This window comes from Myotis myotis, unplaced genomic scaffold (genome assembly GCF_014108235.1).
Source record: "Myotis myotis isolate mMyoMyo1 unplaced genomic scaffold, mMyoMyo1.p scaffold_m19_p_5, whole genome shotgun sequence".
Taxonomy (NCBI): domain Eukaryota; kingdom Metazoa; phylum Chordata; class Mammalia; order Chiroptera; family Vespertilionidae; genus Myotis; species Myotis myotis.
The window spans coordinates 110,016,627-110,038,820 of NW_023416357.1; the positions used below are offsets into that span (position 1 = coordinate 110,016,627).

General features: G+C 51.3%; 1 protein-coding gene across 1 annotated transcript in view; it reads left to right on the forward strand.

Moving 5' to 3' along the window:
* DNAH3 (dynein axonemal heavy chain 3) overlaps positions 1–22,194 on the forward strand; it is a 193,832-nt gene that overhangs the window by 64,084 nt on the left and 107,554 nt on the right. Inside the window, exons 19-23 of the mRNA XM_036309630.1 lie at positions 3,715–3,806; positions 14,519–14,633; positions 17,153–17,269; positions 19,508–19,687; positions 21,001–21,137. Of these exons, the coding sequence (XP_036165523.1) occupies positions 3,715–3,806; positions 14,519–14,633; positions 17,153–17,269; positions 19,508–19,687; positions 21,001–21,137 (641 nt within the window). The remainder of the gene's footprint in view (positions 1–3,714; positions 3,807–14,518; positions 14,634–17,152; positions 17,270–19,507; positions 19,688–21,000; positions 21,138–22,194) is intronic.

Below are 22,194 nucleotides of genomic sequence, written 5' to 3' on the forward strand. Positions count from 1 at the left end.
AACCAAGTGTGAGGGTGATAAGTGTGGTGTGAACACTAACCAGAGAAAAGGAAAGTGCACTGTTCCTGTAATAATGATCGTATGCAAGGCTAGCAATGCCCTGAGCAGACTCAACCGGGAGTTGCTCTGTGTGGAGGCTGCTCTGTGTGGAGGTGGAGATGGGTGCCCATAGGTAGACTGCACTCTGATTGGCCTGGAATTCCCCCTCTCGGGACCACACACAAGACGGAGGACATCGTCCTCAGAAGGTCCCACTCTGAGGGCACATCCATGACTTGCACAGAATGATGCCCTAGCGCAGTTGCTGGGAGCATTTTGGCCTCCCTGGGAAAACAGAGATCTGAACGCATGAGAGATCCAGGAGTGTTCTGTGGAGGGTAGCTGCTTTCCATTTCCCAAGAGCCTTCAAGCTCCAGATGTCCTAACGCAGGGATGTAAGGAGGGGCAGAGGAGAGGTCATCTGAGTAGCTTTCTAGTCTTGATCTGCCCCAGCAGCGGGGTCTACAGAGGACAGCTGCCTTCCCTTGGTGCTCAGAGGGTGCCTCTCCCTGTGGACCTAGCCTGACTAGAACTGACCATTGGAGGCCTGGGAGGGGGAGCAGGGCTAGGTCTCTTCGTGAGATGGCACCATAGAAAGCGCCCTCATCAATGTCAATGGTGGTTAGACAACACTCAGGGCCCTTAGAGATACACCCCTCCACTGGCGCTACACCTGTGAGGATGCTGCTCTCGCGCATTGAAATACAGACCATTCCCCGACAATCATAATCCTCATTATAGACCACCTAGATCAGCGGTTCTCAACCTGTGGGTCACGACCCCTTTGGCGGTCAAACGACCCTTTCACAGGGGTCGCCTAAGACCATCCTGCACATCAGATATTTACATTATGATTCATAACAGTAGCAACATTACAGTTTTGAAGTAGCAACGAAAATAATTTTATCGTTGGGTCATAACATGAAGAACTGCATTTAAAGGGCCAGAAGGTTGAGAACCACTGACCTAGATGGACAGATTTGAAAAAAAATGCCTCTTAGAAGTAAAATCGCACAACAACAGTGGCTAAGCCATATTGAATGCCAGGTGTTACTGGGTTCTGTGTTGCATACTTCATGTGGACCCTCTCATGTCACCCTCCCAGCAACCCTTTGACATAGGGACTATAATTATCTCCACTTCCCAGATAAGAAAACTAAGTCTTAGAGAGATTAAGTTGACACATGGCTAGGAAGTAAGGAGGGGAGAATTGGTCTCTAGCTCAGCCTGGACAGGTAAAAAGGGAGCAAGAAGTAGCAGATGAGAGGGAGTGGGAGGTGGGGGCCGTGAGCTGTGGGTGACAGTGGCGTGTGACCAGGGGAGTGGCTGCAGAGGAAGGACCCTGATGGGGAAGCCCAGTGGGCAAGCTCAGAAAGAACACAGGCAACCAGGTAGACTCAGGCTGCCCCCGGCCCAGCCCCTTCCTGCCTGCATTGCTGGTCACACCCTGAGCCTCCCCTGACAGCCCGGGCTGGGAGGCCCTTCTCACCCTAGTGCCTAACTCAGGACACCCGTCCGCTGGCTCTGGTTCTGGCAGGGGAAGGCTAAACCGCCTGTAGCTCTCAGGCTGGGCTCTGGGGTGGCCATTTCACAGGACTTGGACAGAAAGACTGGTCCTGTGTTTGGGGCCCAGACTTTGCTGCTATCGGCACAGTGGTTGCCGCGACAGTTTAAACAAGATGGGACAGGCCGAACTTGGCCTTGGGAAGAAACCCCACTGAGGAGCAGCAGGGCTGGCCCTAGGGGCAGTGCTGCCATAGAAATAGAATGTGAACATTTGTGTAATTTTTAGAGTTTCTAGTAGCCACAATTTTATTTTTGAAAATATATTTTTATTGATTTCAGTGAGGAAGGGAGAGGGAGAGAGAGAGAAATATCAATGATGAGAGAGAATCATTGATTGGCTGCCTCTTGAATGCCCCCTACTGGGGATCCAGCCCACAACCTGGGTATGTGCCCTTGGCTGGAATCGAACCTGGGACCCTTTGGTCTACAGGCCGCTGCTCTACCCACTGCGCCAAACCAGCTAGGGCAGTAGCCACATTTTTAAAAGCAAAAACAGGCTAAATAAATTTCATGAATAAATTTTATTTCACCAAACTTAACCAAAATATTGTCATTTCAACAGGTAATCAACATAAAAATGTTAAGGTATTTCACAGGACCTTTTCCAGGCTGAGTCTGAAACGTGGTGTGCTCCCCACTCACAGCACATCCGCTCAGACTAGCCCACCAGGGCCCCGGCTCCGGATGGGACACCACGGTTCTGGGCTCTTGGACTAGCACACTGGACTCTTGTTCATTGACATAGTTCACAACGCGATTTAAGTAATAAAACGACCAATCTCCGAGGGTTCGGGGCCAAGTACTATGTCAGGTGCTTGCGCAGCTGTCACTCTTAGTCCAGGGAACAGCGCGCTCTAAGCTCCAAAGGCATGAGCAGGGCCGCAGGGCTGCCTCCAAATGCGGGGTGCGCACGTGGTGTGGGCTGCGCTCTCACCTTCTACAGCGAGTAACCTGCACCGCGCTACATGGAAGCCCCGAGGGAGATGGGTAAGAGCCTTGGAGTCAGAAGGGAGCCAGGTCCCAGTTCCACCATTTACGAGCTGATGGTCTTGGACAAGATACTTAATTTCCTTGACGTAGTTTCCTGATATGTAAAACGGGGATAGTAATACATTAGAGCCTTCCTCGTGGTGTTGGGAGAATGAAATAAGCACATAACAGTCTTAAAGCAGTGCCCATACAGAGTAACCGCTCAATAAATGTTAATTACCTCCTTATTCCCATCGCCATAGTGGCCCTCCGCGTCCTCAGAGCCCAGGTGGGAGCCACCTGCATGCGCTGGCGCACTCATGCCCTCACCCATAGCCGGTCACTGATGCTACGCACGCCAGGCCCAGGGGCTCAGGCGGAATAGACAGAGCATGGCACAGCTTCACCCCTTCCTGCTCTGACATTTGTAGCCTTGGGGACGGGGGTGCTGGACAGTGACAAACCTGGGTGGGGAGGCGGGGGGTCCCCGAGCCTCCCACCTCCACCTGGTGCCGCTCAGGTCTCGCACTTCCTGAGAAGTCTCAACGCCCCAGAGACTTTGCTGAACAGCTTCCCTGGGGATGTGGTCACTAACAGCTGCGCGGAGGGTAGTGCTTACAACAAAGAAAACACTGCTACGGTTTCCAGCAAGTTAGCACCTGGGACGGGGGAGGTACCGTAGAGGATGGCTGCCTCCTTCTGCATCCTCGCGTCCTCGGGCTGCCTGTCACCTGGTCTCAGGACTTGCTCCTCCTGTTCAGCAAACCCCGGCTTCTGTCACAGGCCAGGCTTTGCGTGAGGCCCTAGAATCACACAGTCCCACCCCCTGAGACACTCCAGGGCTGCCCGGCGCCCAGTGCTGGCGCCAGACCAGCGCCCAAGAAAGCAGATAGACCGCGGGGGGGCCTGGCTGCCCAGATCCTTAGACGGCACCGCCCATTCTGCAGCCACTGGCTACGAGCAGCTATTTAAACATGTTACATTAAATGGGAAAATCCATCCAGGCCAACCAGGCACACTTCCGGCTCAGCAGTGCCTGTGGCTGCGGGAGGGGCCAGGGGCCAGGAGTACTTCCCTCCTCCCATGTCGACTGGGCAGCGCTGGCGTGAACCATAAACACGGACTCTCATCTCTTTGCAGATTAGTGAGCTTGTCGGCTGTGAAATAAAGCCCACGGATACGACATGCCTGGCCAATATGCTGGAATATGGATTCAGCAAATTCATTGACAAGTAAGGTGCCCCTTTCTTCAGGGAGTGAGTGATCAGAGGGCCTGTGAACCCCCCACCCCCAACCCCCAATTGCCTCCCCCAGGCAGCTGCCTCCTACCCCCTGGACATGAGGGCAGCCTCCCCTCTGGTAAGTGGCCAGATGGACCTTTCCTTTTACTGACTTGAAAATTTTTAGTTCACAGAGAAATTTAGGTTAAAAGTTTCTTGAACCAGAGCTCAGAGCCCACTTCTCTCAGGCTAGCTTTGGTACAGCCGCTTACCCTTAGGGGGCCTCAGTATCACCCTCTTTACCCAACAACAACGATCAGAGGTGGCTCTCTTCCCACTAAGTTACCTGGAACCTGGTCAAAAAACAGAGTCACATGCTCACTCTCCTTCTCCAAACGCCCTGGAGATTGCATACTGTGTGAGTGAGGATGTGTACGTGTGAGTGAGGATGTGTAGATGTGAGAAAGGATGTGTACATGTGAGAGAGGATGTGTACATGTGAGTGAGGATGTGTACATGTGAGAGAGGATGTGTACATGTGAGAGAGGATGTGTACATGTGAGAGAGGATGTGTACATGTGAGAGAGGATGTGTACATGTGAGTGAGGATGTGTACATGTGAGTGAGGATGTGTGCATGTGAGTGAGGATGTGTACATGTGAGTGAGGATGTGTACATGTGAGAGAGGATGTGTACGTGTGAGTGAGGATGTGTACGTGTGAGAGAGGATGTGTACATGTGAGTGAGGATGTGTACATGTGAGAGAGGATGTGTACGTGTGAGAGAGGATGTGTACATGTGAGAGAGGATGTGTACATGTGAGAGAGGATGTGTACATGTGAGTGAGGATGTGTACATGTGAGTGAGGATGTGTACATGTGAGTGAGGATGTGTACATGTGAGAGAGGACGTGTACATGTGAGAGAGGATGTGTACATGTGAGTGAGGATGTGTACATGTGAGTGAGGATGTGTACATGTGAGAGAGGATGTGTACATGTGAGTGAGGATGTGTACATGTGAGTGAGGATGTGTACATGTGAGTGAGGATGTGTACGTGTGAGGATGTGTACGTGTGAGGATGTGTACGTGTGAGTGAGGATGTGTATGTGTGAGGATGTGTAAGTGTGAGTGAGGATGTGTACTGTGTGAGAGAGGATGTGTATTGTGAGTGAGGATGTGTACGTGTGAGTGTGGATGTGTACGTGTGAGTGAGGATGTGTACGTGTGAGGATGTGTACGTGTGAGGATGTGTACGTGTGAGTGAGGATGTATACTGTGTGAGTGAGGATGTGTACGTGTGAGTGAGGATGTATACTGTGTGAGTGAGGATGTGTACGTGTGAGTGAGGATGTATACTGTGTGAGTGAGGATGTGTACTGTGTGAGTGAGGATGTGTATTGTGAATGAGGATGTGTACGTGTGAGTGAGGATGTGTACGTGTGAGGATGTGTATGTGTGTGGATGGGTATGTGTGAGTGAGGATGTGTACGTGTGAGTGAGGATGTGTACGTGTGAGGATGTGTACGTGTGAGTGAGGATGTGTATGTGTGAGGATGTGTACGTGTGAGTGAGGATGTGTACATGTGAGTGAGGATGTGTACATGTGAGTGAGGATGTGTACGTGTGAGGATGTGTACGTGTGAGTGAGGATGTATACTGTGTGAGTGAGGATGTGTACGTGTGAGTGAGGATGTGTATTGTGAATGAGGATGTGTACGTGTGAGTGAGGATGTATACTGTGTGAGTGAGGATGTGTACTGTGTGAGTGAGGATGTGTATTGTGAATGAGGATGTGTACGTGTGAGTGAGGATGTGTACATGTGAGGATGTGTACGTGTGAGGATGGGTACGTGTGAGTGAGGATGTGTATGTGTGAGGATGTGTACGTGTGAGTGAGGATGTGTACATGTGAGTGAGGATGTGTACATGTGAGTGAGGATGTGAACGTGTGAGGATGTGTACGTGTGAGTGAGGATGTATACTGTGTGAGTGAGGATGTGTACGTGTGAGTGAGGATGTATACTGTGTGAGTGAGGATGTGTACTGTGTGAGTGAGGATGTGTATTGTGAATGAGGATGTGTACATGTGAGTGAGGATGTGTACGTGTGAGGATGTGTACGTGTGAGTGAGGATGTATACTGTGTGAGTGAGGATGTGTACGTGTGAGTGAGGATGTGTACGTGTGAGTGAGGATGTGTACTGTGTGAGTGAGGATGTGTATTGTGAATGAGGATGTGTACGTGTGAGTGAGGATGTGTACATGTGAGGATGTGTACGTGTGAGGATGGGTACGTGTGAGTGAGGATGTGTACGTGTGAGGATGTGTACGTGTGAGTGAGGATGTGTATGTGTGAGGATATGTACGTGTGAGTGAGGATGTGTACTGTGTCAGTGAGGATGTGTACGTGTGAGTGAGGATGTGTACGTGTGAGTGAGGATGTGTACTGTGTGAGTGTGGATGTGTACTGTGTGAGTGTGGATGTGTACTGTGTGAGTGAGGATGTGTACGTGGGAGTGAGGATGTGTACGTGTGAGTGAGGATGTGTACATGTGAGTGAGGATGTGTATTGTGAGTGAGGATGTGTACTGTGTCAGTGAGGATGTGTACGTGTGAGTGAGGATGTGTACGTGTGAGTGAGGATGTGTACGTGTGAGGGAGGATGTGTACTGTGTCAGTGAGGATGTGTACGTGTGAGTGAGGATGTGTACGTGTGAGTGAGGATGTGTATTGTGAGTGAGGATGTGTACTGTGTCAGTGAGGATGTGTACTGTGTCAGTGAGGATGTGTACTGTGTCAGTGAGGATGTGTACGTGTGAGTGAGGATGTGTACATGTGAGTGAGGATGTGTACGTGTGAGTGAGGATGTGTACGTGTGAGAGAGGATGTGTACATGTGAGTGAGGATGTGTACATGTGAGAGAGGATGTGTACATGTGAGTGAGGATGTGTACATGTGAGAGAGGATGTGTACCTGTGAGTGAGGATGTGTACGTGTGAGAGAGGATGTGTACATGTGAGTGAGGATGTGTACATGTGAGAGAGGATGTGTACCTGTGAGTGAGGATGTGTACGTGTGAGAGAGGATGTGTACATGTGAGAGAGGATGTGTACATGTGAGAGAGGATGTGTACATGTGAGTGAGGATGTGTACATGTGAGTGAGGATGTGTACATGTGAGAGAGGATGTGTACATGTGAGAGAGGACGTGTACATGTGAGAGAGGATGTGTACATGTGAGTGAGGATGTGTACATGTGAGTGAGGATGTGTACATGTGAGAGAGGATGTGTACATGTGAGTGAGGATGTGTACATGTGAGTGAGGATGTGTACATGTGAGTGAGGATGTGTACGTGTGAGGATGTGTACGTGTGAGGATGTGTACGTGTGAGTGAGGATGTGTATGTGTGAGAATGTGTAAGTGTGAGTGAGGATGTGTACTGTGTGAGAGAGGATGTGTATTGTGAGTGAGGATGTGTACGTGTGAGTGTGGATGTGTACGTGTGAGTGAGGATGTGTACGTGTGAGGATGTGTACGTGTGAGGATGTGTACGTGTGAGTGAGGATGTATACTGTGTGAGTGAGGATGTGTACGTGTGAGTGAGGATGTATACTGTGTGAGTGAGGATGTGTACTGTGTGAGTGAGGATGTGTATTGTGAATGAGGATGTGTACGTGTGAGTGAGGATGTGTACGTGTGAGGATGTGTATGTGTGTGGATGGGTATGTGTGAGTGAGGATGTGTACGTGTGAGTGAGGATGTGTACGTGTGAGGATGTGTACGTGTGAGTGAGGATGTGTATGTGTGAGGATGTGTACGTGTGAGTGAGGATGTGTACATGTGAGTGAGGATGTGTATTGTGAGTGAGGATGTGTACGTGTGAGGATGTGTACGTGTGAGTGAGGATGTATACTGTGTGAGTGAGGATGTGTACGTGTGAGTGAGGATGTATACTGTGTGAGTGAGGATGTGTACTGTGTGAGTGAGGATGTGTATTGTGAATGAGGATGTGTACGTGTGAGTGAGGATGTGTACATGTGAGGATGTGTACGTGTGAGGATGGGTACGTGTGAGTGAGGATGTGTATGTGTGAGGATGTGTACGTGTGAGTGAGGATGTGTACATGTGAGTGAGGATGTGTACATGTGAGTGAGGATGTGAACGTGTGAGGATGTTTTTGTGTGAGTGAGGATGTATACTGTGTGAGTGAGGATGTGTACGTGTGAGTGAGGATGTATACTGTGTGAGTGAGGATGTGTACTGTGTGAGTGAGGATGTGTATTGTGAATGAGGATGTGTACATGTGAGTGAGGATGTGTACGTGTGAGGATGGGTACGTGTGAGTGAGGATGTGTACGTGTGAGGATGTGTACGTGTGAGTGAGGATGTGTATGTGTGAGGATATGTACGTGTGAGTGAGGATGTGTACTGTGTGAGTGAGGATGTGTACGTGTGAGTGAGGATGTGTACGTGTGAGTGAGGATGTGTACTGTGTGAGTGTGGATGTGTACTGTGTGAGTGTGGATGTGTACTGTGTGAGTGAGGATGTGTACGTGGGAGTGAGGATGTGTACGTGTGAGTGAGGATGTGTACATGTGAGTGAGGATGTGTATTGTGAGTGAGGATGTGTACTGTGTCAGTGAGGATGTGTACGTGTGAGTGAGGATGTGTACGTGTGAGTGAGGATGTGTACGTGTGAGGGAGGATGTGTACTGTGTCAGTGAGGATGTGTACGTGTGAGTGAGGATGTGTACGTGTGAGTGAGGATGTGTATTGTGAGTGAGGATGTGTACTGTGTCAGTGAGGATGTGTACTGTGTCAGTGAGGATGTGTACGTGTGAGTGAGGATGTGTACATGTGAGTGAGGATGTGTACGTGTGAGTGAGGATGTGTACGTGTGAGTGAGGATGTGTACGTGTGAGTGAGGATGTATACTGTGTGAGTGAGGATGTGTACTGTGTGAGTGAGAATGTGTATTGTGAATGAGGATGTGTACGTGTGAGTGAGGATGTGTACATGTGAGGATGTGTACGTGTGAGGATGGGTACGTGTGAGTGAGGATGTGTATGTGTGAGGATGTGTACGTGTGAGTGAGGATGTGTACATGTGAGTGAGGATGTGTACATGTGAGTGAGGATGTGAACGTGTGAGGATGTTTTCGTGTGAGTGAGGATGTATACTGTGTGAGTGAGGATGTGTACGTGTGAGTGAGGATGTATACTGTGTGAGTGAGGATGTGTACTGTGTGAGTGAGGATGTGTATTGTGAATGAGGATGTGTACATGTGAGTGAGGATGTGTACGTGTGAGGATGGGTACGTGTGAGTGAGGATGTGTACGTGTGAGGATGTGTACGTGTGAGTGAGGATGTGTATGTGTGAGGATATGTACGTGTGAGTGAGGATGTGTACTGTGTGAGTGAGGATGTGTACGTGTGAGTGAGGATGTGTACGTGTGAGTGAGGATGTGTACTGTGTGAGTGTGGATGTGTACTGTGTGAGTGTGGATGTGTACTGTGTGAGTGAGGATGTGTACTGTGTCAATGAGCATGTGTACTGTGTCAGTGAGGATGTGTACGTGTGAGTGAGGATGTGTACGCGTGATTGAGGATGTGTACATGTGAGGATGTGTACGTGTGAGTGAGGATGTGTACATGTGAGGGAGGATGTGTACGTGTGAGTGTGGATGTGTACATGTGAGGGAGGATGTGTACGTGTGAGGGAGGATGTGTACGTGTGAGGGAGGATGTGTACGTGTGAGGGAGGATGTGTACATGTGAGTGAGGATGTGTACTGTGTCAGTGAGGATGTGTACTGTGTCAGTGAGGATGTGTACATGTGAGTGAGGATGTGTACATGTGAGTGAGGATGTGTACTGTGTCAGTGAGGATGTGTACATGTGAGTGAGGATGTGTACTGTGTCAGTGAGGATGTGTACTGTGTCAGTGAGGATGTGTACGTGTGAGTGAGGATGTGTACGCGTGATTGAGGATGTGTACTTATGAGGGAGGATGTGTACGTGTGAGGGAGGATGTGTACGTGTGAGTGTGGATGTGTACATGTGAGGGAGTATGTGTATGTGTGAGGGAGGATGTGTACGTGTGAGGGAGGATGTGTACATGTGAGTGAGGATGTGTACTGTGTGAATTGCTATGTTTAGTACCAGAGATTCTCAGGACCCTGTTAGTGTCTCCACACTCAGGATGATGGATGAGGAGGCGCTGCATGTCCTGGGCTGCAGAGGACTGTCAGGCAGCTGGGTTCAGGCCTAACCTATACACATGGTTCCCAGAATGTCGTCCAGCTGCACTGTTGGGACCTGGGGGCTGGTTAGGAATGCATATCCCTATGCCCACCCGTGTCTGAAAATCAGAAATTTGTGCAACAGTCCCAGTCAGCACTCTCTGTGGGGGAGCCGCTAGCCACAGATAGCAATTGAGTCCTTGAGATGGAGTGATTCTGAATTAGATGTACTGGAGGTATAAAATACAGGCTGATGTCAAACTCACTAAGAAAAACAGTGCAAACTATCTAATAAGTTTTAAATTGGAATATGTGTTAGGAAGATATTTAGATGTATTGAGATACAGAAAATAATTTATTAAAATTAATTTCACTTGTTTCTTTTTACTTTTTTAACTTTAAATTGACATATTGGTTCCCATTATATCTGGGATGGGCAAGGCTGCTCCGGGCAATTGTGACACCTGCTGGACTGGGACTCTCTCCCCACACGCAGCACCCACCCTCCAAAGTGCTCCCAGGCCCCCAAGGGTCTCTGCCTCCCGAATGTTCCGATGCCCCTGGCAACTGTCACCCCTGGCAACTGTCAGTGTAAGAGTTTATTGTAAGAGGTTGATTAGAGTTTATCTGAGCCAAACAGAGGGCACTCCTGGAAGCAAGACCTGGACAGACTGAGAAAATGCTCCCAGCAGGAGATTTGCAGCTGCATTCGTGCTCGTGGTATTAGGAGGCGACACGGGAGGCTGAGTGAAGGGGAAGGGAGCAAGGCGGTCAGTGACAGGACAGTCAGGCTCCGCTGTCCTGAGGGGGTGCACTTGAGTAGGCATTTCAAAGGCGTTGCCCTGGGTGCCCAGAAACTGGGCGGGGCCTACTTAGGACAAAGGTCAGCCTGTCACTGAAGCAGTCAGGGGCCTGGGAGTGACACCCACCATGGCCCGCCCAGCTGGGATTTGTGAGCCCATCACCTGGGAGGCCACGCCCCGTCACTGGACTCGCCAGAGGTGGAACAGAGCCCCCAGTACCAGCATTGCTGTCCTGCTGCTTCTTGTGCTAAAGGGCCTCTTTCCCTCAGTAAAGTGTTTCCAAGAAATACCAGCTGTTGCACATTTATGCTGCACCAAGCATGGATAAATATTAACCAACCTACCATCACAACAACCACCTATTCTAGCTAATATTATTATTTGCATTTTACGGAGGAAGAAATAAATTGACTAGAGAGTCCATAACTAGTCAGAGGTTACAGCTAGTCACTGAGAGAACCACGCCTGGAGCCCAGCCTGGCTAGTTAGCCACTCCCTTCACCTGCAAAGCAAGCCCCTGGAAGGAGGCAGACTGAGCAGACATACCGCGACTCTGCCCCTCACGCCAGCATCCAGCTGTGGCACATCCAGCTGTGCCGACACCTGCCACGTGGTTGGCTTCTGTGCCTCGTCCCGTTGCCTGTAGACAGGTGACTAGCATTGCTACGAGGTGATGAGATGGGCAGGTAACCGAACCAACCTGTTCGCAGCTACGCCCTCTGCATGAGGCATGGTGGTTCCTGGCCCCACTGTCGTGCACTCGTGCACTCTGCCACAGCCCATGCCAGGAGCTGCTTTAGCACACTTGGGTGAGGTCAATCCTTTTTATATATATTTTGTTTAATTTGATATTTTTATTGATTTCATTTATTAAGGGAGAGGGAGATAGAAACATCAATGATGAGAGAGAAACATTGATCAGCTGCCTCCTGCACACCCCTCAATGGGGATCGAGCCCACAACCCGGGCATGTGCCTGGGCCAGGAATTGAACTATGACCTCTGGGTTCATATGTCGATGCTCAACCACTGAGCTACTCCTGCTGAGCTGGGTACGGTCAATTCTTGATAGACTTCATGGACTCCCAAGCTGGTTAATCCCTCCCCTGTGCAATTATTTGCATAAGTAAAAGTCAGATGGTCTGCAAGCATTTTATATTATTTCATTTCACCAGCAACCCCTCTTTTGGACAGATGGGACCTAAGGCCTTTCGAGGGACTTGGTCACAGCCACACAGCCAGCCTCTGCTTCTCATACTCACCGGGGTTGGCACCGCCTTTGTGAATTATCCCCTCAATGCACACTCACTGTGGCCGTCTCCCAAGAAGGCATTCAGGATGCTGGCCGCGCTGCGGAGGGCCTCAGTCACTGCCCAGCACTATCTGGGCCTCAGCTCTGCTTCGTGGCCCCCTCTGGCTGAGAGGGTAGACGCCACAGTGTGCGAGGAGGAAACGCCAGTTAGGGGTCAGAGGACCCAGCGTCTAGGCCTGGCTCAGGCTCCCCAGCTGGGGCCTTGGGCTGACCTGTCAGTAAAGACCGTGTGGTCTCCTCTGCAATCAAGGGTGTCAGGAAAGCATCGCTGAGGCCGTGAGAGGGCTTACTCCTTCCCCTCCACGAACTTGGCTTCCCAATGTCTGTCCACCGCGGGGCATAGGACCCAGACCTCCGTGTGGAAGCAGGACAAAGGGAGTGTGTCTCTTCTCTCCCCCCACTTCCTGGGAGCAGGGACCATGGGGGGTGGACTGTCCCTTCTCTCTCCCCCTTTTCCATGGAGCAGGGGCCATGAGGGGTGGACTGTCCCCTCCCCCCCCTTTTCCATGGAGCAGGGGCCATGGGGGGTGGACTGTCCCCTCCCTCCCCCCCTTTTCCATGGAGCAGGGGCCATAGGGGTTGGACTGTCCCCTCCCTCCCCCACCTTTCCCATGGAGCAGGGGCCATGGGGGGTGGATTGTCCCTTCTCTCCCCCCCCTTTTCCATGGAGCAGGGGCCATGGGGGTTGGACTGTCCCCTCCCTCCCCCACCTTTCCCATGGAGCAGGGGCCATGGGGGTGGATTGTCCCTTCTCTCCCCCCCCTTTCCCATGGAGCAGGGGCCATGGTGGGTGGACTGTCCCCTTCTCTCCCTCCCTTTCCTGGGAGCAGGGGCCATAGGGGGAGGACCCAGCATAGCAGGGAAACAGCAGTAGTTGTTTTTTAAAGGTAAGGATAGGAGGTAGAGCAAAAGCCATCACATAAATGAACAGAAATTCCAAGATGCACATAAGGAGGACGAGAGTAGTTCTGGGCACAGGAGGAACAATAGGAGGAAACAGCCGTGGGAAAGGAGATATGTGTTACCGGTTAGCACAGTGGCTCTCACGGGGGACATTTGTTACTGTCACCGGAGTTCCATCTCTCTGTCCCCAGTGGGAGTGGGGTCCTTGGGGCTCCGCTGGAAAAGGCATTTCCAGGGCCCCCACGGGAGGAGGGGATGTGGTTGAAGGCTTTATTTCATGGAGTCACATTCCTCGGGTTCCAAAGTCCCCTCTCCCGCGACCCAGCTCTGACAGGGCCAGCGGGGACTCCAGCAGAGCTGAAAGCCCAGCCAGCGTCCAGGCCGCCTCCCAGCAGAGCCGCCTGATGTCGCCTCAGGCTGGTCACTGTCCGTCAGGCCAGTACATGGGGTCACCTGGCGTGGGCCGCGTAGGCAAGGGCAGGGCGCGCGAGCCTGCAAGCCGGGAGTGGGTGAGCAGCAAGAGAGGGGGAGCGCTCCTTTGTCCAGGAGTGAAGTCTCTTAGGTTTCATGCCCTGGCAGTGACCATGCCCATTCTGGCCACTGACCTGTTCCCAGTGTGACTGACAGTGGGCACCTCCCCACTGGGCATGCGTCTATGTCCAGTCCCTGCCCCAGCGACAGCGGAACAGACCTGGGCGTGATCCCTGCAGCCTCCTGGGGCCCCGGGTGGATGGCGGCCGGTGTGAGTGCCCCCCCTGCGTGCCTGCCTGTTAGTCACACCCAGGTGGTTAACAGTGTTGCCGTGACTGGCAGCAGGTGGGCAGGGCAGCCGGCTGTGGCGCCCCGTGAGTAAAGGCCGGGTGGTGGCTACCACCCTGCAATGCTCAGGACAGCCCGCAGCCGGAACCAGTGGCTCCCGTGGGTGGGCTGGGGCGGCTAGGACAAATGCCACAGGCTGGGCGGCTCAAACAGCAGACATTTATTTCTTCACCGTCCTGGGGGCTCGAAGCCCATGAGCCAAGTGTTAGCAAGTTTACTTTCTCCTGTGGCCTCTCTCCTCGGCCTGCCGCCACCTCTCCCCATGTCTTTCATTCCCACGGTCATTCCTCTCTGTGTGTCTGTCCTTTCTCCTCCTCTGATGAGGACTGTCCTGTTAGATTTGGGGCCCTCACAATCTCACTTTAACTTAACTACTTGCTAAAGACCCATTTTCAGATGGGAGACCTGCCATTCCCAGGCCCAGGCGCTGGGGCTAGGACCCCACACAGGCCTGTGGGGGCCGCAGTTCAGCCCTAATACAGCCCAATGCCAGGGCGGAGGCTCGGGAGCCGGTCACCTGGGGCGCTGGCACGTCCTCCAGGAGGAGTTCAGGAGAAGCAGGGCTTCGAACGGCTTTTCTACAGGAGCTGAACGCCCTTGGCCGTTTCCCTCCCGTCACGCTGCTGTCCCTACCTTCCCTTCCAGACTGGAGCCCATTGGAGCCACCGCCAGCAAAGAATACTCTCTGGAGAAAAACTTGGAGAAGATGAAGTCCGAATGGGTCAACATGGCATTCAGCTTCTCGAAGTACAGGGACACGGTGAGTCTCAGCCGGCACAGCTGGGCCACCGTCCCCAGATCCGGGCCGCCCTCCCCAGAGGGGAGCCCCTCGGAATCGCAACAGACTCAGAGGGCCCCGAACAGCGTTTTAAAAACTTTTTTTCTGAGACGTAATCGACACAGACCATTATACAGGCTTGAGGTGTGGGGTGTGGGTTGGATATGTTTACCTATCGCCATCTCACCCCCCGGCACCACCTCGCAGCTCTACAGTCCCTTGTTCCCTCTTTCCTGCCAGGGAACCCTTAGGGTCTGGCCTCTCAGCCGCCTGGACGGTCAGCACAGGGCCGCTCACTGTCAGCGCTGCAGCCATCGGAGGCCGCGCCTGTGTCTGTTCCCTTCCCCTGGCCACCCTGAGGGTTGCATTTGCAAAGGAGAAATGCCTTTTGATTCAGAGCGACAGGCGGAGCAAGCCTCCTGAATTGCCTCTCCCAGGGACGCCCAGCCCCGTGAAGCTGCCTGGAGTAAACAATACTTAGCGCTTCTCAAAAAAAACCAAAAAAAAACTCAGTAGGTTCTCCCTCTCTCCGCCCCCAAAGTGCCTGGACATCTGTATTTTTAAGGCGCCCCGGGCTTTCTAATGTGCAGTGTGACTGAGAGCTGAAACCCTAAAGCAGGGGTGGGAGTGTCTGGCCTGCGTCAGGGACCCACGAAGTCATTTGGTCTGGCCCTGCATTACGGGTGAGTTCACTAAATGTTCGACCAAAGAGAGCAGGCTCGTTTTTAAGTGGATAACTGTATGACCCGAGAATGATGTCACAAATATCCAAATGGCCCTTGGCAGGGGTTCCCCGCCCTAAAGGCTCCCACATCCCTCCTCCCCGGAGGCCGCAGGTGATCTTTTCTCTTCTCGCCCCTTCAGTTTCAATAGTCACAAGGCCTTGATTTCACCTGGATAAGCCGGTGGCAGGGAGGGAATTGGGGGCCTCTCCCACCAGGACCAGGCGCCTGGCCCGCAGGTCAGGTGCGCTGCACTGTCTGCCTGGAGGAGGCGCTCCTGGAGGCGGTGGGCTGAGGCGAGGAGTAAGCTGGGAGACCTGGGAGCAATAGCTTCGTTCCTGTCGACCAGTCCAGGTGTCGCCCAGGGCAGCTATAGACCAGGGTCAGCACAGGTTAGACACCCCGCCCAGTGCAGAGCAACTAGTAAAAGGTTGGTAGACCTAGCCCCCACTTAGCCACCAGATGTGGGCTTGAAGGAAGTGACAGCAGAGTGAGAAAGACAAGCCTGCGCTGGGGACAGAGCCGGTCAGCCTCTGGCCACGGTGGCCTCGGAGGAAGAGTTTTGTGCACGGGCCGGACCCGCTCGTAGACTGTGGCCCAGAAACGCACTGGCAGAGGCTCCCGAACTTTCTTAGTTCCTGTTGCCCTTTGTGTCATGAATGATGTACTTTCTTCATGGTTCCTCTCCCCAGAGCAAAAGAAAAAGCTCACAGCTCTGTTGTTACGTAATTAGGTTCAAACGGTAATATCCGTGTCCTGTCACCTTCACTGTTTGATAAAATACGTAGAAATTTGTTAATGTAAAAACATTCAAACCTGTAAAGGGTTTTTGTGAGTTTATTTGAGCCAAACTGTCGACGATTGCTGGGAAGCAGAACCTCAATGGAGTGGTGTAGTGCTCCGGAGAATGGCGGTTACATCTGTATTTACACATTGCAATCAGAGGAGGGACGGAGGTGGGTTACATGAAGTCAATGGTGATAGACTAGAGAGGCGGGAGGAAGCAAAACAGGGGGTGGGCCTGGGATTGGATAGAAGTAAAATGATGGACACATACTTAGGTGGGTGCAAGATCAATTAACATGATAATGAAGGGATTTGTGGTCTCTGTCCTGGTGCCCAGCACATTAGGTTGTGCCCCAAGGTCCAGAAAAAGGGAAGTTACAAGTTACCCAGCCATTTCTAGGGTATGTTATCAAAGATGCAAAAAGAGACATAGGCCCAGTTAAGGTAAAGGTTGACCTTGTCAGTGAAGATACTGGCCTAGAAGTGACTAGCCACCATAACTGCTTTTAGTTTAAGTTTAATTTCAGACCATCCTTTGTGGTTACTTTAGGTCTGAGTTTGCAGGACCGCCATGCAGGCCTCCCCTGAGCCTGTCAGGTTAGCATGTGGCCCCTTCCGTCCACAAATTGAAAGAAAACCATTTGTATTTTCTTTTTAAACATTCCCAGTGATTTGCTGTGAGTTCACTGCAGTGCCCTGGGCTCCTTGGCACACAGTTTGAGAACCACCATGTAGGCCCAGCCAAGCTGCTGGGCAGGAGGAGCGAGGGCAGAAGGTGGGAGCACAGGGAAGGGCGGAGCTCTGGGCTTGGGCCACGATGTGATTTCTGCCATGGAGATGGAAAGTCTGTGTCTTTAAGAACATTTTCAAGGAAGAAAATAGAAATTCCATCCCCGTAAGACACGGGTTCCTGCCTCCCCGGGGGGAGCTCTGGGCTCCATGCCTGTGTGCCAGCCCGTGCGTGGCTCTGACGGGGCAGGTGTGTGTCTGCAGGACATGAGCATCCTGTGTGCCGTGGACGACATTCAGCTGCTGCTCGATGACCACGTGATAAAGACACAGACCATGTGCGGCTCCCCCTTCATCAGGCCGATAGAGACCGAATGCCGGGTGAGGTGGAAGGGGGCGGGTTTGTGACATCCGGGCGGCTCTTGGTTTCTCGGAGGAGGGAGGGAGAAGGTTTCTAAGTTCATCTAACAAATTTATTGTCTTCTGCTCGGAAAAAAGTAACACATGACTAAAAGCACGAACCATCCCAGTAAGCATGTTGCGTGCTGAGCCTGTGCACGTCTGCCAGAAGGAAACGTGAGATGGTTTGAATGTACCAGGTAAAAATGCACTGGAAAGTATGTGAGTGTCAGCCGAGCTAGCGTACTCTCGAACGTAACCTGCCGGAGGGTAGGCATGGCTCACTGTGTCCTACGGCATAGGCTAAGGGCAAATCTCCTGAAGCCAGACTCCCTGGTTTCAAATTCTGGCTCCCTGCTTATGAACCTTGGGCAAGGCTCTTACACTGTGTCTCCATTTCTGCATTTGTAAAGTGTAAGGTGTGGTAACGCTTCCATCATAAAACTACCTGATTAAGTTAGTTTTCACATGCATGAAGCACTCAGCCCATCCCTGGTTATAGTAATAACTAGGGGCCTGGTGCACGAAGATTTGTGCACTGGTAGGGGGGGATGTGGGGGAGGGGGTCCCTCAGCCCGACCTGTACCTGCTGCAATCTGGGAGCCCTCCTGGGAGCCCTCTCCAATCCGGGAGTTTCCGTCTGTCTTTGCAATCATATGAACAAATTGTCTGAGACCCCAACCCAGTTTGGTTTGTTGCTCACAGAATAATAGAGGCTTTTTTTTTTCTTTGCTTCATTGGTGGAGATTTCCTGGAAGTTTTAGGATATCTTCCCTTTAATTTTTCCTAGGCACTCTTATTTTACTTATGTCTCTCACCTTTGCTTTCCCTCCATCCCAACCACAACAGTAACTTGCTCCAGGCTCACTTTGCTCTAGGGCAGTGATGGTGAACCTTTTGAGCTCGGCGTGTCAGCATTTTGAAAAACCCTAACTTAATTCTGGTGCCGTGTCACATATAGAAATTTTTTGATATTTGCAACCATAGTAAAACAAAGACTTATATTTTTGATATTTATTTTATATATTTAAATGCCATTTAACAAAGAAAAATCAACCAAAAAATGAATTCGCGTGTCACCTCTGACACGCATGTCATAGGTTCGCCATCACTGCTCTAGTGTCTAGGACAGCCGTGGGCAAACTACGGCCCGCAGGCCGGATCCGGCCCGTTTGAAATGAATAAAACTAAAAAAAAAGAAGACCGTACCCTTTTATGTAATGATGTTTACTTTGAATTTATATTAGTTCACACAAACACTCCATCCATGCTTTTGTTCCGGCCCTCCGGTCCAGTTTAAGAACCCATTGTGGCCCTCGAGTCAAAAAGTTTGCCCACCCCTGGTCTAGGAGATCCATCTGCCACCAGAACTATGATTCCCAGCATTCCTGGTGCCCCCTGCGCTCTGGGCTTCTGCTTCCTGTCCTGGGGCTGCCACCAAAACTACTATTCCCAGAATTCCTGGTGCTCGCCACGCTCTGGGTTTTCTCTGACCCAGGGAGCCATGTCCCCACAAGCTGCTGGCTCTCCCACTCTGCTCTGTGTATGCAAATTATCCGCCATCTTTGTCGGGTTAATTTGCATATTCACTCCTCATTGGCTGGTGGGTGTGGCTTGGGCATGGCTTGAGCCTAGTGGAGGGATGGCTAATTTGCATGTTTCTCTTTTATTATATAGGATAACCCTATATAATAAAAGGCTAGTATTCAAATCGACCAAACTGCAGAACAACCGGTCGCTATGATGTCCATTGACCACAAGGGGGCAGACACTCAACCCAGGAGCTGCCCCCTGGTGGTCAGAGTGCTCCCACAGGGGGAGCACCACTCAGCCAGAAGCTGGGCTCACGCCTGGCGAGCGTAGCACCAAGGATGTCTGACAGACGGCTTAGGCCCGCTTCCCATCATTTGGACATCCCCTGAGGACACCCAGACTGCGAGAGCGCACAGGCCAGGCTGAGGGAATCCCAGGCCTCTAGTTATATACAATAGTAATATATGATCATTATTATTGGTGTTACCATTATTCCACCAGAATGCAAGCTCCATGAGGGCAAGGACTCCCTTGTTTCACTCATTGCTGTATTCACATTGCCTAGAACGGTGACCAGAACATAGGGGCACTCAACAGTGTTTGTTAAACAAGGGAATGAGTGAATAAGCAGTTGTGTGATGTGGGGTGGCAAGTTAATGACTCAGATATAAAATGCTAAATTCGCAGAAGTGGGAGGAAAAGCTAGTCCGCGTGCAGGACATTTTGGATGCTTGGTTGAAATGCCAAGCCACCTGGCTGTACCTGGAACCGATCTTCAGCTCCGAGGACATCACAGCCCAGATGCCAGAAGAGGGCAAGAAGTTTGCCATCGTGGACGGTTACTGGAAATCCCTCATGTCCCAAGCCGTAAGCTCCCTGCTCCCGGCACCTCTCAGGGCGGGAGCGGGCTGCCACACAGATGCTCCTCATTGTGCGTTGTCGCCAGGCCTCTTAAAACTTGCCAGTAACCTAGAGTTTTGCAAATTTGATATTGTATATTTCTTCCAATTTCAAAAGTTGTTATTAAAAGTTTAAACGTGGGTATATGTAATATAGAAAATGGAGGCCATGATATCCCCTCTCCCCAGAGGTGAGCTCTAGCAGTTGTGTAACTTAGCTGTCATTCCGTGAGGGGAAGACTGTTTATTGCCAGTAAAGCTTTTACAGATTGAGAATCCTTTCAGAATTCAAATGATTGTCCATATTCAGTTATGCGGATATTTAACAAATGTTTATTCAGTACCTACTCAGACCCAGACATTGTACTAGGAGTCAGAAAAACACTTGAAGATGACAAGAATATGATATCTGCCTTCATAGCATTCCCTGCTTTGTGAGGAGACAGACTTAGATACCTAAGAGCTATAATGGAAGTTACGCACGAAGATTTTAGAAGGCAGAAAAGTGACTTACTGCCCTGGGCACGTCAGAGAGGCCTCCAGGGGATGACATTGGGAACAAGCCTCGAGGTGTGAGTGCACTGGGTAGACAGTATCAGGGAGATGAATTTTTTTCCTTTTGGAAGTCAAGTGTGCTCAAATTGGGGTGCATTTATAAAGAATTTGTCTCAAGGGAACTTACCTGCCCTGCTGTTTGTAGGATGAGTTAAGTGGTAATTTATATCACTCGGCCATCAGAGCCACTTTGCATGATATCCTGCTTCCTCTGACTTCATATTAGCTGAGAGTTTGGGTTGCAAGTAATAGAAACCCTCAAGGTAGCGCAAACAAAAAGACCGAACGGGTGTCCCGTGGAACCCGCGGGCGGGAAGTGTATAACGGAAGCTCTGGGCCCAGCAGTCCGCAGGAAACCCTGGAGTGCCCTCTCCATGCCGGCTTCCTCCCTCCTGCAGGCCGGCGTGCTCTGCCCCCGGTCACAGCATGGAAGCTGATCTGCACGCAGCTTCAGGGGCCAGCCACATGAGTGAGGGTGTCCTCATCCGAATTCCAAAGCCCAGCAGTGAAAATAGCATTGGCTTGGTTGGTTCAGTTGCCCAACCCCGTCCCAGTCAACCCCAGGCAGAGGAGCAGGGCGCTGCTATATGAGTGCTCTCCCTTTGGGGCTGGGAGACACTTTGCTGGGTAGGGCATCGTCAGTTGAGGCACTGGTCACACCCTCATGTAATGACGGCTCTCGGGGTCTGGGAGGCCCTGGTGAGTCCTGTCCTCTGGCGGAACCAGGTGAAGGATCCCAGGGTCCTGATGGCGGCCGACCAGCCCCGCATGGCTGAGAAGCTCCAAGAAGCCAACACTCTGCTGGAGGACATCCAGAGGGGGCTGAACGATTACTTGGAGAAGAAGAGGCTGTTTTTCCCCAGGTACTCGTTACTGCCCTTGGGTTTGGAGTGGCCTTCCTGACCCGTACGTAGGGGAATGAACGTTTTCACGCTGCGAGTTGGCTCCTGTCTGGTCCATGTTCTTTCCAGGTTTCCCGTTCCCTGAGACAGCGCTCAGGGCTGAGGGTGCTCATGACTGTTACTTAGAGGGAGGTTGAATGGGCACCAGGGGGCCAACTCCACACTTTGGCCGACCAACATGGTCAGTACCCACCCAGGGGAGTATCATCATCGTGCTTAAGGGCCCGGACCTGGGCGTTGAACAGCCCTTAGTGTGAGTCCCAGCTCTTCCGCTCTGAGTCCATCCCAGCCGCGGCTCTCCCAGTAGGAGAGATGGGACAAGGCCCTGCCTCCTGCACCTGCTGTGCATTTCAATTGCGACAACGCAAGTAAAGCAGCCCGCTCCCAGACCACGTGCTCGAGCGCTGCCAGCTAGTTTGGCTAGTGAATGTTTAGTTTCTGGTGGTATGTTTATAAATATTTGACTCTTTTTTCCACAAGAACCAATGTTCTTCTGCACACAGGCCAGGCGGGTCCCAGGAAGGAGGGTCCTCACCCCTGACCATCTGTCACGTCTCGCTGACCATGCGTGGTCGGTCCGTGGCACTTGATTCTAATTAGGATACAAGTTTGATCCTAACTTGCCTTTAAGGAACGCACCCCTTAGTGTCCCCTACATGGAGACAAAGTTAGTTATCTGCTTTCCACCTCAAAAAGTGGGTTGTTTAGGATTCAGAAATGTCCTTAGCGTCTACTTAAGGTGGTATTGTCCAGTAGAACTTGACTCACTGACAGAGATGCTCTACCTATACATGTGCTGCCCAGTGCAGTAACTGTGAGCCACATGTGGCTATCCAGCACTTTAAATGTGGCTAGTGTAACTGAGAAGGAAAATTTTAATTTATTTAGTATTCTTTTTAAAAATATATATTTGTATTGATTTCAGAAAGGAAGAGAGAGAGAGAGAGAGAGAGAGAGAGAAACATCAATGATGAGAGAGAATCATGGATCAGCTGCCTCCTGCATGACCCTACTGGGG